This window comes from Clinocottus analis, unplaced genomic scaffold (assembly GCF_023055335.1).
Source record: "Clinocottus analis isolate CAN_PGR_092001 unplaced genomic scaffold, fCliAna1.0.p SCAF_4, whole genome shotgun sequence".
Classification (NCBI taxonomy): Eukaryota; Metazoa; Chordata; class Actinopteri; order Perciformes; family Cottidae; genus Clinocottus; species Clinocottus analis.
Window position 1 is genome coordinate 1,602,469 of NW_027176153.1, and position 17,500 is coordinate 1,619,968.

General features: G+C 50.8%; 2 protein-coding genes across 4 annotated transcripts in view; one reads left to right on the plus strand and one right to left on the minus strand.

The window, feature by feature from the left end:
• The window catches only part of LOC137801055 (prickle-like protein 2), a 44,203-nt gene extending 36,152 nt beyond the window's left edge, over nt 1-8,051 (plus strand). For both annotated transcript variants that reach the window (XM_068598457.1, XM_068598458.1), the window contains exons 3-9: nt 1,395-1,508; nt 1,833-1,970; nt 2,803-3,006; nt 4,532-4,718; nt 5,267-5,421; nt 5,504-6,311; nt 6,999-8,051. In XM_068598457.1, the coding sequence (XP_068454558.1) occupies nt 1,395-1,508; nt 1,833-1,970; nt 2,803-3,006; nt 4,532-4,718; nt 5,267-5,421; nt 5,504-6,311; nt 6,999-8,038 (2,646 nt within the window). In that variant the 3' untranslated portion in view covers nt 8,039-8,051. The remainder of the gene's footprint in view (nt 1-1,394; nt 1,509-1,832; nt 1,971-2,802; nt 3,007-4,531; nt 4,719-5,266; nt 5,422-5,503; nt 6,312-6,998) is intronic.
• Nucleotides 8,052-11,321: 3,270 nt separating this feature from the next.
• The window catches only part of LOC137800723 (arginine/serine-rich coiled-coil protein 2-like), a 9,358-nt gene continuing 3,179 nt past the window's right edge, over nt 11,322-17,500 (minus strand). For both annotated transcript variants that reach the window (XM_068598044.1, XM_068598043.1), the window contains 3 exons: nt 17,167-17,219; nt 13,022-13,168; nt 11,322-12,111 (listed from right to left, as the gene is read on the minus strand). In XM_068598044.1, the coding sequence (XP_068454145.1) occupies nt 11,926-12,111; nt 13,022-13,168; nt 17,167-17,219 (386 nt within the window). In that variant the 3' untranslated portion in view covers nt 11,322-11,925. The remainder of the gene's footprint in view (nt 12,112-13,021; nt 13,169-17,166; nt 17,220-17,500) is intronic.

A 17,500-nucleotide genomic window follows, 5' to 3' on the forward strand; every position in this document is an offset into this window, starting at 1 on the left:
ACCACAGCGCTGAATACCGTGTGTCCGCATCAGGGTTAAAGGTTTAAATCACTACGGGATGAATCACACATTAGTGACATTAGCTGTAGAGCGCTAACGCGACCGAGAGGACGGGTGTTCAGCTGGCTGCAGTCTGCCACCTCACCACTAGAGGCCTCCAAATCCTTGCAAAAAATAAATAATATTTGGCACAAAGAAATAGCTATTGTGGCTGCAAATCACCTGTTTTACACTGAATATCTTTTCAGGACAACAATAACGTTGTGAAAACACAATGAGTGCAGATGTGTGAGCGTCAGGTTGTGTCAGTGTGTGCAGTTTCCTTTACACACATTTACACACTTTCCCCACCATGAAAAGCAACAGTGTGAAGACTGAACCACTTGCCAGGGCACGACACCGATTACCTGTAATACCTCCGCGCCCCACTCGAGGGTCGCGCCCCAAATGTAATACCTCCTTGCCCCATTAGAGTGTCGCACCCCACCTGTAATACCTCCTTGCTCCAATAGAGGGTCACGCCCCACCTGTAATACCTCTGCGCCACACTAGAGGGTCGCGCTCCACCTGTAACACCTCCATGCCCCACTTTGGGGTCACGCCCTACCTGTAATACCTCCGCGCCCCACTAGAGGGTCACGCCCCAAATGTAATACCTCCACGCCCCACTAGAGGCTCACGCCCCACCTGTAATACCTCCGCGCCCCACTAGAGGGTGACGCCCCACCTGTAATACCTCCGCGCTCCACTAGAGGGTCGCAGTCCACCTGTAATACATCCTTGCCCCATTAGAGTGTCGCACCCCACCTGTAACACCTCCGTGCCCCACTCGAGGGTCGCGCCCCACCTGTAATACCTCCTTGCTCCACTCGAGGGTCACGCCCCAAATGTAATACCTTCTTGCCCCATTAGAGTGTCGCACCCCACCTGTAATACCTCCTTGCTCCAATAGAGGGTCACGCCCCACCTGTAATACCTCCGCGCCCCACTAGAGGGTCACGCCCTACCTGTAATACCTCCGCGCCCCACTAGAGGTTGACGCCCCACCTGTAATACCTCCGCACTCCACTAGAGGGTCGCACTCCACCTGTAATACATCCGTGCCCCATTAGAGTGTCGCACCCCACCTGTAACACCTCCGTGCCCCACTAGGGGGTCACGCCCTACCTGTAATACCTGCGCGCCCCACTAGAGGGTCACGCCCCACCTGTAATACCTCCACGCCCCACTAGAGACAGCTATTTCATCTCAGCTTCAGAGGAGCGCATTAGCATAGAATGCTAACGTTGTGAGGACTCTACCTCCACTTTACTGGGCTTCACGGTCTCCGTGTTCCCTGCTTCTCCTCTGCGGTGGCTGCAGGTGTGATATCTGGCGTGTCGCTGTTGTTTCAGGTGCATCAGTACTACAACTCGCTGCCAGAAGAGAAGGTCCCGTACATCAACAGCCCCGGAGAGAAGCACCGCATCAAGCAGCTCCTCCACCAGCTGCCGCCGCACGACAATGAGGTCAGACACGATGAGAGGAACTTCTCATGTTCACAACTTCATCAGACGCATTGTCATCACAGCTTTATGAATGTTCTGGACATGCATATGAAGAAAAGATGAACATAAAGATACACATGCACAAAGTCATACTAATAAAATAAAAATGCACATACACATATATACACACATAAATGCATACATACATATACATACATACATACACACAGTGTTATTTAGCCACTCCCACTATTAGGATGAAACCAGTGTGTGTTCCAGCTATTGAGAGACACATTGTTGTTGTTGTTGTTGTTGTGGTTGTTGTTGTGGTTCCGTGTGGTCCAGGTGCGGTACTGCAACGGGTTGGACGAGGAGGAGAAGCGAGAGCTCAAGCTCTTCAGCAACCAGCGCAAGAAGGACAACCTGGGACGAGGAAACATCCGGCCCTTCCCCCTCACCATGAGCGGCAGCCTCTGTGACAAGGTGAGGAGACAGAGCACCCACTGGGACAAGGAGAGAGGAGACAAGGAGACAAGGAGAGGCTCCACAGCACCCCACTGAGACACCAGAGACAAGGAGACAAGGAGAGGCTTCACAGCCTGGCCTTTACTACACCAAGAGACAGAGAAAAGGAGACAAGGAGACAGAGGAGAGAGGAGACAGAGGAGAGAGGAGACAGAGGAGAGAGGAGACAGAGCACCTACTGGAGAGAGGAGACAAGGAGACAAGCAGAGGCTCCACAGCCTGGCCTTTACTACACCACCGAGACAGAGAAAAGGAGACAGAGGGAGAGGAGACAAAGGAGAGAGGAGACAAGGAGACAAGGAGAGGCTCCACAGCCTCGATTACACAACTGAGTGAGGAGACAAGGAGACAGAGGAGACAGAGGAGACAAGGAAAGAGGGCAATGTCTTCAGAGGAGACAAGGAGACAAAGGAGAGAGCCCTTTAAAGAAAGATCTGTTGACTTTCCCATTGCACTCTGGGTAATCGCACTCTGTGATGTTTCATCAGATAGACTGATGAAGAGATCTAAAGGATAACACATCATATATATTACTTCCCCCTCTTCCACATCAGTTTGTATTCTACCTTTTCTCTGCCTCTTCCGCCAACCTGTACCTCTCCTCTCTCCTTTCCTTTCCTATTGTTTCCTCTAATCTCCTTTCCTCTTGTTTCTGCTCCTCTTTTTATTTCCTATACTTGCTTCCTATCTTTCCCTCAAATCTAACCTTTCCTAATTTCCTCTCCTTCCCTCTCTCCTCTCCTTCTATCCTCTCCTCCTCTCCTCTCCTTCCCTCTCTCCTCTCCCGCAGTGCGGCGGTCAGATAAACGGCGGTGACATCGTGGTGTTTGCAGCGAGGGCGGGTCATGGTAAAAGTTGGCATCCTCACTGCTTCGTGTGCAGCGTGTGTGAGGAGCTGCTGGTGGATCTCATCTACTTCTACCAGGACGGGAAGATCCTGTGTGGCCGGCACCACGCCGAGCGGCTGAAGCCTCGCTGCTGCGCCTGTGATGAGGTACGCCGGTCCTCCAGGGCCACATGGACTCTAGGTCCTCTAGAGCCACATGGCCTCTAGGTCCTCTAGGGCCAGATGGCCTCTAGGTCCTCCAGGGACACATGGACTCTATGGCCACATGGCCTCTAGGTCCTCTATGGCCACATGGCCTCTAGGTCCTCTATGGCCACATGGCCTCTAGGTCCTCTATGGCCACATGGCCTCTAGAGCCACATGGCCTGTCGGCCTTAAGGTCCTCTAGGACCGTAAGGCCTCATGGCCTCTCGGTCCTCTAGAGCCACATGGCCTCTAGGTCCTCTAAGGCCTCATGGCCTCTAGGTCCTCTAGGGCCACATGGCCCTGGTGGCCTCCAGAGCCTCCAGGTTCTCTCGGGCCTCATGACCTCTAGGTCCTCTAGGGCCACCAGGGCCTCATGGCCTCTAGGTCCTCTAGAGCCTCCAGAGCCTCCGGGGCCAGAGGGGCCACCGGGGCCTTTATGGTCTCCAGGGCCTCCAGGTCCTCTAGGGCCACATGGCCTCTAGGTCCTCTAGGGCCACATGGCCTCATGGCCTGTAGGTCCTCTCGGGCCTCATGGCCTCCAGGTCCTGTAGGGCCACATGGCGTCTAGGGCCTCCGGGGCCACCCGGTCCTCCAGGGCCTCTGTGGTCTCCGGGGCCTCCAGGGCCACCGGGGCCACAGGGGCCTTTATGGTCTCCAGGGCCTCCAGGTCCTCTAGGGCCACATGGCCTCTAGGACCTCCGGGGCTATCGGGGCCACCGGTCTAATAACAATACTACTACTACTACTACTACTACTACTAATAATAATAATAATAATAATAATAATAATAATAATAATAACTCTGGTAATTCCAGTCTGCTAAGGTTGCTTAAAGTAGAAAGTGTGTGTTTGTTTGTGTGTGTTTGTTTGTTTGTTTGTGTGTGTTTGTTTGTTTGTGTGTGTGTGTTTGTGTTTGTGTGTGTTCTGAACAATAACCCTTACCTTTTTTGGATTCATTTAATTTCTATGTTAATACATGTAATATGTTATTTAAGGGAATTGGACATATTGTTCTCTAATATCTTGTAACAAACATTCGGTGGATTAGCAGACAACCCACTGCCAAGCGTGTCATGTGACCCGGCAGCTTTTCTTTCCCTCCTGATACTTGAAGTGTGATGAGATATTTTGAAGTGTTTTCAGTGCTTTTGTTACCTTGTTTCATACTTATTTTTAGCCATAGTGTTGGCAATGAGTCCTGACAAAGAGACGAAAGGTGACGAGCCAGGACGAGAACGTGTTGCTAGCGAGGGGTCATGGGGCAAAAAACGTTTAGAAGCCCTTCGGTTGTGCAGAGGAAACATAAAAGATATTGTGAAAATAATAACGGGCCGAGGATGGCGCCCTGAGGTACCCCAAACCCCATCCCCGCCCGATAGGATTCAGCTTCCTCAGCAGCATTAAAGGTCATCTCTCGTAACGGTCGACAGCTAATCTCCGCGTGGCGTTTCCTCGCTGACGAATGCAATGTCTTGTGGTCGCGCAGATCATCTTTGCTGATGAGTGCACCGAGGCGGAGGGCCGGCACTGGCACATGAAGCACTTCTGCTGCTACGAGTGCGAGACCGCCCTCGGCGGCCAGCGCTACATCATGAAGGACGGCCGGCCTCACTGCTGCAACTGCTTCGAGTCCCTTTACGCCGAGTACTGCGACGCGTGTGGAGAACACATAGGTACGTGTTTTACTGCTTTGCTTCCTCTCCTCTTACATCATGTGACCTGTCATCAAAGCACACGGACATGTTTTTCTTCCGCTAACATCTCGGGAAAACGTCTTATCAGCCACTTAATTGCCATTTATCAGCTCTGTGAGCCGCAGCTGTGGAGAGGCGGAGCCAGTGCGCCGAGACGTGGCTGGTTATTATCATCCCGAGCTCCAGTAACAGTGAAAGTGTGTTTCGGAGGATGCTCCCGTGTTAAATCCAGATGGGAGCTGTGAAAGATGATTACTTCCCCGAGCTGGGGAGCAGGGCTCGTGAAATGCGTTCGGTCTATTTTTCAAATCGAGCGATCGTGTACGAGCAAAGATTCAGAAGCGCTTTCTTAAGGCAGAAAATATAAACTTTTTCCCTGCAACAAAACTGCGTATATATCTGACAAAAATGAGCTTAACCTACCGGCTAATGCCTGAAGTCAGACTGTGGGCTGTAGTCACAACATGTTTAGCGTAGCATCAGAGATAGAGCCTGCCAATATTGATATTCCGCATATCTCACCAAAGGCATTGACCAAGGCCAGATGACGTATGACGGGCAGCACTGGCACGCCACCGAGGAGTGTTTCTGCTGCGCCCGGTGCAAGCGCTCCCTGCTGGGCCGGCCATTCCTGCCAAAACAGGGCCAGATCTTCTGCTCCCGGTCCTGCAGCGCCGGGCAGGTGCGTAAACCCATTGAAAAAGGGTCTTTCAGACGTAGGTTAAACTGTGGGTTTTTCAACGATTGTACTTTCAACCCATCAGGACCCGGACGAGTCCGACTCCTCGGACTCGGCCTTCCAGAGCGCCCGTTCCCGCGAATCCCGCCACAGCACCAAGGTCGGCAAGAAGGAGCGCAGGAACGCGGAGCAGGACCGGCGGAGCGGCGAGGTCCGGCAGGCGGCTCCCCCGCCCATGCCCGAACGGCTGTCGGCCGACACCGAGCCCCTCTTGGTGCAGATGGACCGGCTGAGCCTCTCGTCCAGCCAGACCCCGAGCAGGACGCCCAACCGCACGCCCAGCCGCACCCCGAGCCGCGCCCCGAGCCTCAACCAGGTGTGGATGAGCCGGGACGACCCTTACGTGCCCGCCGCCTACGAGGGGCCCCAGCGGGAGCCCTCCCCGACGCCGGCGCCCATCCACCTGCTGGCTCAGTGCAACCCGCGGCAGGGCTACAATCCCAACGCCAACGTCCACCCTCCGGCTCAGACCGCCGCCGCCGCCAACCCGGGGAAGAGGCCCGACTCCTGGGGGAAGGAGCCGGGCAACGCCAAGAGGACCCCCATGGCGGCTCTGAGGGGCCACTCCTTCAACGAGAACTGGACCCACCACAGCCAGGACGAGTTCAGGCCCAACAAGCTGCGCACCCAGATGAGCTTCAACGAGATGTCGAGCCAGAACCAGGGCTTCTCCGACAAGAGGAGCATCAGCCTGCACGGGTTCCAGAGGGACGGCAGACCCCCGCTGACCCGGAGGAACCCCATCAGCGCCATGAGCTTCAACGAGCCCCTCACCCCTCTGGAGCAGACCCCCCGTGGCTCCACGGACTCCCTCATCATGTCCAATGCCACAGGTACAGCGGCGTGAACCACACAGTCTGGTGCAGGGCCTTTTACCAGAGACACTGTTAGTCCACTGACACACTGACACACACTCTGAGTCCACTAACACACACTCTGAGTCCACTGACACACACTTTGAGTCCACTAACACACACTCTGAGTCCACGAAACACACACTCTGAGTCCACTGACACACACTCTGAGTCCACTGACACACACTCTGAGTCCACTCACACACAATATAAGTCCACTGACACACACTTTGAGTCCACTAACACACACTCTGAGTCCACTGACACACACTCTGAGTCCACTGACACACACTCTGAGTCCACTGACACACAATATAAGTCCACTGACACACACTCTGAGTCCACTGACACACACTCTGAGTCCACTGACACACACTCTGAGTCCACTAACACACACTCTGAGTCCACTGACACACACTCTGAGTCCATTAACATACTGATACACACTCTGAGTCCACTAAGACACAATATAAGTCAACTGACACACACTATGAGTCCACTAACACACACTGTTAGACCATTAAAACACACTAACACACACTCTGAGTCGACTAAAACACACTAACACACACTCTTAGAGGTCTAACACACTAACACACACTCCTATTCGTCTGACACACACTCGGGTGTGGTACAGTAAGATGTGTGTGTGCTCTCTGGTTGCAGCGGGGAACTCTCTGGACGGGGTCAGTAAGCGCCAGGAGCACCTGTCTCGCTTCTCCATGCCCGACCTGAGCAAAGACTCTGGCGTGAACGTGTCAGAGAAGAGCCACATGGGCACCCTCAGCTCCTCGGTCCAGTTCCACAGCACCGAGTCGCTGTCCTCCTCCCGGCCCTACGGCAACAACAACAACAGCATGTACGACCCGCTGCGTGTCGGCTACCCGCTGCAGTACTGGGACGGCCCGCAGCCGCTGGGCTTCGACGGCAAAGGTCGCCTCGGGGTGATCGGCAGCAGCGGGAACCTGCGGATGGCTCCCATGAGCGACCGGATGCCCCGCCGGCGCCTCGGCGGGCAGGAACCCGCCGCGTCGCAGCAGCAGCAGCAGCAGCAGCAGCAGCAGCAGCAGCAGCAGCAGCCGAGGCGCCGCAAGCACCGCCGCGGAAACCACGGCGGCGGCGGCAGTGGCGGCGGGCAGCAGCGCAGCGGCCGCCGCCACAAACGCTCTCGCCGCTCCCGCTCCGACAACGCCTTGCACCTGGTGGCGGACCGGCCCGCTCAGATGGTGGAGCCGCCCTACCGCCGCGTCCAGGAGGACTACGACCGCTTCCCCGCCGCCGGGAACGCCGCCCGCGAGCTGTTCGGTCTGGAGCTCGGCGGCAGCGGCGGCTACCGGCACCAGCACCAGCAGCAGCAGCAGCAGCAGCGGCCCTGCCCCCGCACCACCTCGGATCTCACCCTGCAGAACGCCGGCTGGCAACCCGCGGGGCTCGGCGGGCCGTGCTGGGGCGACGGCTACACGGAGGCCGCCGACCCCTGGTGCTCCAGCTGCTCCTCGTCCTCCGAGTCGGAGGCGGACGAGAGCTACTTCCTCGGCGAGCCCATCCCGCGGCCGGTGCAGCTCTGCTACATCAACAACGAGGAGCTGCGCCACCGCTACAGCCCCTCTGGGATAGCCGCCCATCACGGACCTCTGCACGGGCCGGCTCACGGCCAGCTGCTCACCCGCCAGCGGAGGAAGAGCAAAAACTGCATCCTGTCTTAGATGTAGAGCACAAGATGGGGGCGGAGGGGGGAGGGGGGGAGGGAGAGAGAGATGAGAGAGAGGTAAGGAGACGGTTAAAGCAACAAAGAGGTGGAACAGAGGGAGTGGGAAGGTGAGAGTGAGACAGTTGACAGCGAGAGTGAATAGTGTTTGTGTTTGTGTGTGTGTGGTGGGGTTGAATAGAGAAAAGGCCTATTTATTTTTTCTGTGCTTGTGAGCCTACACAGCTCTACTCCGGGTAGTGTGTGTCTGTGTGTGTGTGTGTGTGTGTGTGTGTGTGTGTACACCTACACACAACCATCAGATCCTGAGAGGACGCTCGGTCGGCTTACACAACAGAAATGTTCACAATGAAGGAGATCGACTCCTCTGACGGCGCCGGCGGCTGCCGAACGCAGCGCGGCGGCGGCCGCCGAACGCAACATGGCGGCCGCGTGTGCGCGCGCGAGACGCTGAGCGATCCCGCTCGCTGGTTTGAACTGAAACCGCTCAAAAAAACCTCTTCTTCTGCGTGGACGAACCAGGAGAAGTGTGTCGGGGTCGGTGAAGGTCGCGCGCTAGATTCCGAGCTAACGCCGCCGAAGCATAGCGTCGGCTCGCTAGCTTCGCTAGCCGCGCTAACCCCCGCTAGCTCCGCTAGCCCCGTTTACATCACCGTGTACAAATAGTCCGTTGAACTCGCTCTACATAGCCGGCTCTCCACGCTTGTGACGTCAGGTACGGTCCCGTTTCCTCTTCTGCAACATGCTTTTGTTTTTTGAGAGTTACCATTAGATGATTAAGAATTATTATAACGATGATAATGACAACAACGCTAACAATAATAATAACAATGCAAATAATAATGATGAGAATATTAAAGAATAATACCTGTTAAATGTATATATAGTAATAAACTTATTAAAGTAATGGATGTGGTCATGTAAATGTTCTGTACATATGGTCTTAAATATTTATATATTTTGTAACTAAAGAATCATTATTTGTATAACATGATGTAGAGATAGGGAGACTTGCATGTGGATTTGTTGTTGTTGTCTCATACAGAAAATAAAGTGTACTTCAATGAACAACCAGCAGGTGGCACCACGCAGCGTTCTGATTGGTCGGCTTCACTTTGTTCACATTTTGAGTGTAATTCATCAACACGCTCCGGTTTTATAGTTAACATTTAACCTTTTGGAAACGGTGCCAAAATCCATTTTAATACCCAGCATGCCCCATATCTTTTGGCGTAAAATATGTATTTTTACATTTTTGAACCGAGCAACGCAGTTTCTTGACTGAAACTCCTTCCTAACAGGACAAGACTTTGTTTTATTGTGATTGTTGTTCAGATTCTGATTCTTTAGGTCCTAATCTTTCCATAAAGGCGTCTTATTGACGATCCAGGAGACATTTTTTGGGGAATCTGGCTCATATCATGCTGGATGTTCATAGTTACAATCAAAATATCTTTTAAAAGGGATTTATTTTGCAGATATACATTTTCCCCCAAGACTTTGCTGAACAAATACAAACAATAAACACAAGTATTGTAATTACTTTGGGATTCCTACGACAACTCAAACAGGGAAAAGGAGTTCTGGGTTAAACTAATTAATAAATAAAAACACACACACACCAACTCTTCACAACATGAACTCTTCACAGGTTTATTTGTGTTATTTGTGTCAACAACAAGCAGATTCAAAGTGCTGCACATAAAACTTTAAAGCATCAAAATGTAACGCAGAAGAAAACAAGACTTCAAAACAATCAAGAAGATTCATTTTAAAACATTAAAAAACTGTCAAAAAGCAACACAAATAGAATAAAAGTTGCGGTTTAAGAAATAAGACGTTTAAATGCTGAACAGTTGTTGTTTGTTTGTGTCCTCACTGTGTTTACAGCTGCTCTGTGTTGAAGTATATAAAGATAAAGACACAGTCATATTATTAGTACATTAGCATTCGTGTGATCAAACATTTCTAATGACTCGAGTCCAAAAGTCCAAATGTCTTGAGGAAACAGATTATAATCTTGTATAGTCTTAACATGTTTTAATCTCATGAAATATTCCTCTTTAATCTGTATTTGTCGGTGTTTGGTCTTTTTAAATTACGGTTGAAAAAATCAGTTTAACACAAACAAAGACATCGAGCCGCCGGTCTTTTCTCTAACTTTGAATTCTCCAACGGTCTTTTCAACACAACGGGAGGAGTCTGGACCGGACCCTGGACCGGACCCTGGACCGGACCCTGGACCGGACCCTGAACCGGACCCTGAACCGGACCCTGGACCGGACCCTGGACCGGACCTTGGCCCTCCTCTGGACCACGTGCGGTCCGCAGCAGGAGGAGCGGCTGCAGGAGTCTGGAGGTGAAGCCTCGGCTTCTGCCCGTTAAATAAAACACTGGACAAATCAACATTTTGACCGCGATGGAGCGAGAGAGGAATACCAACGGCATCCATCCTCTGGTTACCATGGTTACCATGGCGCTCCATCCCATAAGTTGTCGAGATGTTTCCGTCCGGAGCGCCAGAACGAGACGATCTGAGAACGTCGTCCGGCGTTTCTAAACATGAACACACGTTTGTAGAGGCGTCATGTGATACGTTAGGTTTGTCCTACGATTCCCATGATGCACCTGGATAGCATCGGCCACCAGGCCCTCCATGCTGGTGCTCACACGTCTTCCTCTGAGCACCTGCAGTTTGTAGCGTCAGAGTTATAACCTGTGACGTCACTGTGACGTCACAGTGACATCACTGTGATGTCACTGTGACATCACTGTGATGTCACTGTGACATCACTGTGATGTCACTGTGACGTCACAGTGATGTCACTGTGATGTCACTGTGACGTCACAGCTGTTGAGCCTCAGAGGAGATTCAAGATTTTTTTACTGTCATATTTATTTCCTCAAGCACTTCTTCCTTTCCTCAAACACTTCTTCCTTTCCTCAAACACTTCCTCATTTCCTCAAACACTTTCTCATTTCCTCAAACACTCCTTCCTTTCCTTCAGCACTCCTTCCTTTCCTTAAGCACTCCTTCCTTTCCTCAAGCACTTCTTCCTTTCCTCCAGCATTTCCTCATTTCCTCAAGCACTTCCTCATTTCCTCAAACACTTCTTCCTTTCCTCAATCACTTCCTCATTTCCTCAAACACGTATTCCTTTCCTCAATCACTTCCTCATTTCCTCCAGCACTCCTTCATTTCCTCCAGCACTCCTCCCTTCAGTCATGTGACTTCATCTTCCTCATGAAAGAGATCAATAAATGACAAATGGTTTGAAACATTTTTTTTTTCATAATGTGAACAAAACTTTAATCAGTGAAATACAAATAATTTAGAAAAATAAGCGCGTCAAACTCAACTTGACTTCAGGAGAACGAGAGAAGCAGAAATCATGTGATCATCAAACTCAACGATTCAAACAAACCTGAAAATCACACAAACGTGTTTTACCTTAAAGGACGAAGAGAAGCCGCCAGGTGAGTCAGGTGAGCGTCACGCGAGCGTGAGCCGTGAACTCTGATGATTATTAAAGATGCATTTGATGATCCAGTCACTGAGCTTCATTTTATGAATCAGACGTAGGAAAACTTTTAAGTGACAAACGTTACAAACTAAGAGACATAAATCATCATAAATTAAGACGCGCCTCGCGACGTCTGCGCTCTGTAGTGTCTGCGGTGACGCGCACGCCGCTGCTGCTCCTCGCGCACGCCGTCGCTTTGGTCTGCGCTCGCGCACGAGGCAACGCTCGGTGACGCGCCGGCCGTCACTCAAAGGCAATAAAGAGAGAGGATCACTTCCCCGCTGGAGCAGCAGCAGCAGCACGTACGACGCTGTGGTTAGAAAATAGTTCATGGCGGCGGCGGCTAGCGCGGCGGCGGCGGCTAGCGCGGCGGTGGCTCGCGGGCGTCGTACTCCTGGATGAACTTCTCCATGCCCTCCACGCAGCGCGAGCCGATGTCTCGCAGGTTCTCCTGCAGCGCCGCCTGGATGGAGCGCTCCAGAGACGCGTCCTTAGAGATCAGCATCTTGGCCACCAGGCCGAACATCTCACACTCCTGATCGTACACCTGCAAGACACGAGGAGGAGGAGGAGGAGGAGGAGGAGGAAGAGGAGGAGAAGGAGGATGTGAAGGATGGATTAGAGGAGGAGAAAGAGGAGGAAGAGGAGGAGGAGGAGGAGGAGGAGGAAGAGGAAGAAGAAGAGGGGGAGGAAGAGGTGGAGGAGGGATTAGAGGAGGAGAAGGAGGAGGAAGATGAGGAAGATGAGGAAGAGGTGGACGAGGGATTAGAGGAGGATGTGGAGAGGAAGAAGTGAAGGAAGAGAAGGAGGGTCTAGAGGACACACATGGGTCTCCTCCTCCTCCTCCTAGTCCATATCCCTCCTCCTCCTCCTGCTGCTCCGTCCTCTTCCTCTTCCTCTACCTCGTCTATCCCTCCTCCTCCTACCTCCTCCTATCCCCTCCTCTTCCTCCTCCTCCTCCTCTACCTCGTCCAGCTCTCCTCCTCCTCCTCCTCTCCTCCTCCTCTACCTCGTCTATCCCTCCTCCTCCTTTCCTCTTCCTCTCCTCCTCCTCTACCTCATCTATCTCTCCTCCTCTTCCTCCTCCTCCTCCTTTTCCTCCTCTCCTCCTCCTCCTTTTCCTCCTCTCCTCCTCCTCTACCTCGTCTATCTCTCCTCCTTCCAATCCTCCTCCTCCTTCTCCTCGTCTATCTCCCTCCACCCTCTCCTCCTCCTCCTTTCCTCCTCCTCTCCTCCTCCTCGACCTCGTCTATCTCTCCTCCTCCTCCTCTACCTCGTCTATCTCCCTCCTCCTCTTCTTCCTCCTCCTCCTCTAACTCGTCTATCTCCCTCCCCCCTCCTCCTTTCCTTCTCCTCTCCTCCTCCTCCTCTACCTCGTCCATCTCCCTCCTTCTCTTCTTCCTCCTCCTCTACCTCGTCTATCTCCCCTCCTCCTCCTCCTCCTCCTCTTCCTCTACCTCGTCTATCTCCCTCCTCTTCCTCTGGATGGCTCGGTCCCTGGCGGCGGCGGCAGAAAGGGGCGGAGCCTCTCCCTCTCGGCTGCGGTCCCGCTCGTTGCTTCTGGGCCTGGTGGGCTCTCGCTCTCGGCTCTGGTTCCTCTCCGTCTGAAGCCAAACAAACAAAAGGAAACAAGAAGTTGGAACTTTGAACAGTTTGCAAAAGAAAAAGCCCGACGACGAGTCAGAGAACAGAAACAACACACATGGACGCACACACAGCGACGCACACACAGCGACGCACACACAGCGACGCACACACAGCGACGCAGGCAGCAGTCTGAACACAAAAACACAAAAGATGTTCAGAGAACAAATTGAAACTGGTTCCACTCCTGATCAACAGGGTTCACACACACTGTGACCAGAGGATGTTTATGACCTTTAACCTAAATGTCCATGAGCAAACATTGTGTGAAATGTGTGTGTAAACAGTAAAAAGTGATAAAATGTAGTATTTAAACTAACAATGAGGATTCAAAGCATACAGTAAACCTTAAATGACTCAAATGAATGAGAGACAATAGTTTATTAAAAGAATAAACATTCATATAGATGCCTGTATGTATGCTGCTGATATTTTGAGCCTCTTTCTTTTAAAAGCAGATTCATTATTTAAACTAAATGAACACATGAATAAACACATTTACACCACTTTTACTACACTTTGGGGGGTTTTATTTGTTTTTCAAGGACTTTCCAGGCCTGGAAGTAGCGGGTTGATTGGCTTCATTAGCAGTTTTTGACCCCGTGGTGATGGAGCGGCCTCGTTATGAAGAACTGAACCGCTTCTCTTCCCTCTCGCCAATTTCACCGTCCTCGTCTCCAGATGCAACAGCTGCTCTCAGCAACAACAAAAAGACGTGAAAAAAGTAAAAGTACCCGCCCAGCTGCAGATATCACAGCTAGCGTCGAGCCGCTGAGGAGACGGAGGAACCAGCAGAGCAGAGAGCGTCCAGCGGGCTGGAGACACGGCGCTAACGGCGCTAACGGTGCTAACGGTGCTAACGGCGCTACGTGTCTGCAGCGTGAGGACAGGACACAAGCTAGCGTGCTGCGTCTCCATCTCATCTTCTAGAAGCATCCGGTCTGCAGGTATTAATCATTAACCAAAAGGTAAAAGTACTTCGGCCTGATGAGACATAAAAGTTCTCATGAATAATCTACAGAGCTCACACGTGATCGTGCTGCTGTCACGGAGACGTCTGGATCGTCTCAGTGAAGACGCCCCAACGCTGATGAGCAACCAGCGTTTACTAGTTGAGAGTTATAATAATAATACCTGATCCTTATGAACACATCATGATGAACACATTATGATGAACACATCATGATGAATACATCATGATGAATACATCATGATGAACACATCATTATGAACACATCATTATGAACACACCATGATGAACACATCATGATGAACACATCATGATGAACACATCATGATGTGTTCATCATGATGAACACATCATGATGAACACATCATGATGAACACATTATGATGAACACATCATTATGAATACATAATTCAACCAGCAGCGGCTCAGATTCATCAACGCAGATGAAAATAATGAAACCTGCAGCGAGCTGATCGCTCCTCCTGAGCTGCAGCGGAGATTCACCACGACACCAGGGCCGTCTACACAACGTACACAATGTACACAATGTCACTACACGATGTACACAATGTCACTACACAATGTACACAATGTCACTACACAATGTACACAATGTCACTACACAATGTACACAACGTCACTACACAACGTGACTACACAATGTACACAATGTCACTACACGATGTACACAATGTCACTACACAATGTACACAATGTCACTACACAATGTACACAATGTCACTACACAATGTACACAACGTCACTACACAATGTACACAATGTCACTACACAATGTACACAATGTCACTACACAATGTACACAACGTCACTACACAATGTACACAACGTCACTACACAATGTTCACAATGTCACTACACAATGTCACTACACTATGAATACAATGTCACTACACAATGTCACTACACAATGTACACAATGTCACTACACAATGTCACTACACAATGTACACAATGTCACTACACAATGTACACAATGTCACTACACAATGTCACTACACAATGTACACAATGTCACTACACAATGTCACTACACAATGTACACAATGTCACTACACAATGTCACTACACAATGTTCACAATGTCACTACACAATGTTCACAATGTCACTACACAATGTCACTACACAATGTCACTACACTATGTCACTACACTATGTCACTACACAATGTACACAATGTCACTACACAACGTGACTACACAATGTACACAATGTCATGTACACAATGTACACAATGTCACTACACTATGTACACAATGTCACTACACAACGTCACTACACAATGTATTGTACACAAGTTACCGCACACAACAAGAAAAACTATCTGCTACTAGTGTTATTATCGCGTTAACGTTTTAATCGATTAACAGTGTTAATTATTGGATCTTGTGTTGACTGTATTTTTTGGGGGGGGCTTTTACTTTGAAGGCGATATATGTAGGTGCTCGCCAGGAGATTTGCCACCTTGACTCTGACGTGAACGCTGTGTTGTTCTGTAGTTTCTGTCAGCGAGCAGAGCGTCGCCTCTCAAAGCTCCTCCGTCTCCCAGCAGCCTCGCTGAGTGTACGGAGCGGACATTAAGGCTCAAAGCTGATACCTGTCCGCTGTCCTCCACACCTCCACCTCCACACCTCCACCTCCTCCAACCAGACGTCAGGTCACTTGTTCAAGACAACACAGACTGGACTTTTACCAACGAAGAAGAAAAACTGAACTGAAAACATGAAAAGCACTTATTGCTTTTTTATAAAGTGAATCAACCGCTGGTCTGTAACATCTTTAAGGTAAGAAACAGACTGAACATGGACCAAAGAAGGAGTGGTTTGTCCCTCACAGGGACCCTTACTACTGAACATGGACCAAAGAAGGAGTGGTTTGTCCCTCACAGGGACCCTTACTACTGAACATGGACCAAAGAAGGAGTGGTTTGTCCCTCACAGGGACCCTTACTACTGAACATGGACCAAAGAAGGAGTGGTTTGTCCCTCACAGGGACCCTTACTACTGAACATGGACCAAAGAAGGAGTGGTTTGTCCCTCACAGGGACCCTTACTACTGACAAGTACCTCTTCATAATAAATAAAACAGATGTATAAACTATATATGTATGTATGTTAACTTGTTGTTGCTCCAGAGTGCTGTTATATTGTTCTGATAACATTACTTCAAAATAAAAGCGGCAATACACTAGTTTTTACTTCATTATTGAATTTGGTGCATAATGAGATGAATCAGTTTTTTTTTTTAACTTTGCCTCGCTCTAATATTTATCAGAAAAGCAAAACTGCTTCTAGATGTTTTTGTGGTTGTGTGTCTTTGTGTCTTCGGTTGTGGGTCAAACTAAACTAAAGACGTGAAGGCGTCAGAACCTCTGAGGGGTGAAGGCCTCGAATAACTCAGCGGATTCATTTCATTATTATTAATCTGTTCATTACAGCTCATCTTCTTTTGATCAGGACAGAATATAAATCCCTTTCATCATCGTCCGAGGCTTTTATTTGCTTTCTGTCTCCTGGACGCCCTGCAGAGAGACGGCATGTCGGCTCCACGAGGAGGACCTCCATGAAGAGGACCTCCACGTGGAGGACCTGCACGAGGAGGACCTCCACGAGCAGGACCTCCACCAGGAGGACCTCCATAAAGAGGACCTCCATGAGGGGGACCTCCACGAGGAGAACCTCCACGAGGAGAACCTGCACGAGGAGGACCTCCATGAGCAGGACCTCCATAAAGAGGACCTCCACGAGGGGGACCTCCACGAGGAGGACCTGCACGAGGAGGAGCTGCACGAGGAGGACCTCCACGAGGAGGACCTCCACGAGGAGGACCTGCACGAGGAGGACCTCCCTGAAGAGGACCTCCACGAGGAGGACTTCCAGGAGGAGGACCTGCACGAGGAGGACCTCCACGAGGAGGACCTCTCTAACCAGAAGGAAGAAGGAAGCAGCGTCTCTGCTGCTGAACTCACGGTGAACACGTCCTCTCTGCTGGAGGACGGTCTGGACCCCAAGGCTCTGGCGGCTGTAAGACAGACGGACGGACGGACAGAAGAAGCACACGGTCAACACCAGAGGAAGGAAGGCCTGCTGCTGCTGCTGCACAGCCCTGAGACCATGAGGAGTATCTTCAGGCCGCTGCTGCTGCAGCTCAGCCTCCTGCTGCTGACGATCACTGCAACAAATCAATATCTGATCTTTCAGCAGAGTCTGATGATGTTTGCCTCGTAACATTGGACTGCAGTGTTCCTGTGTGAAGCAATAGTGTTATGGCTCATTATATCCTCACACACACTCACACTCACA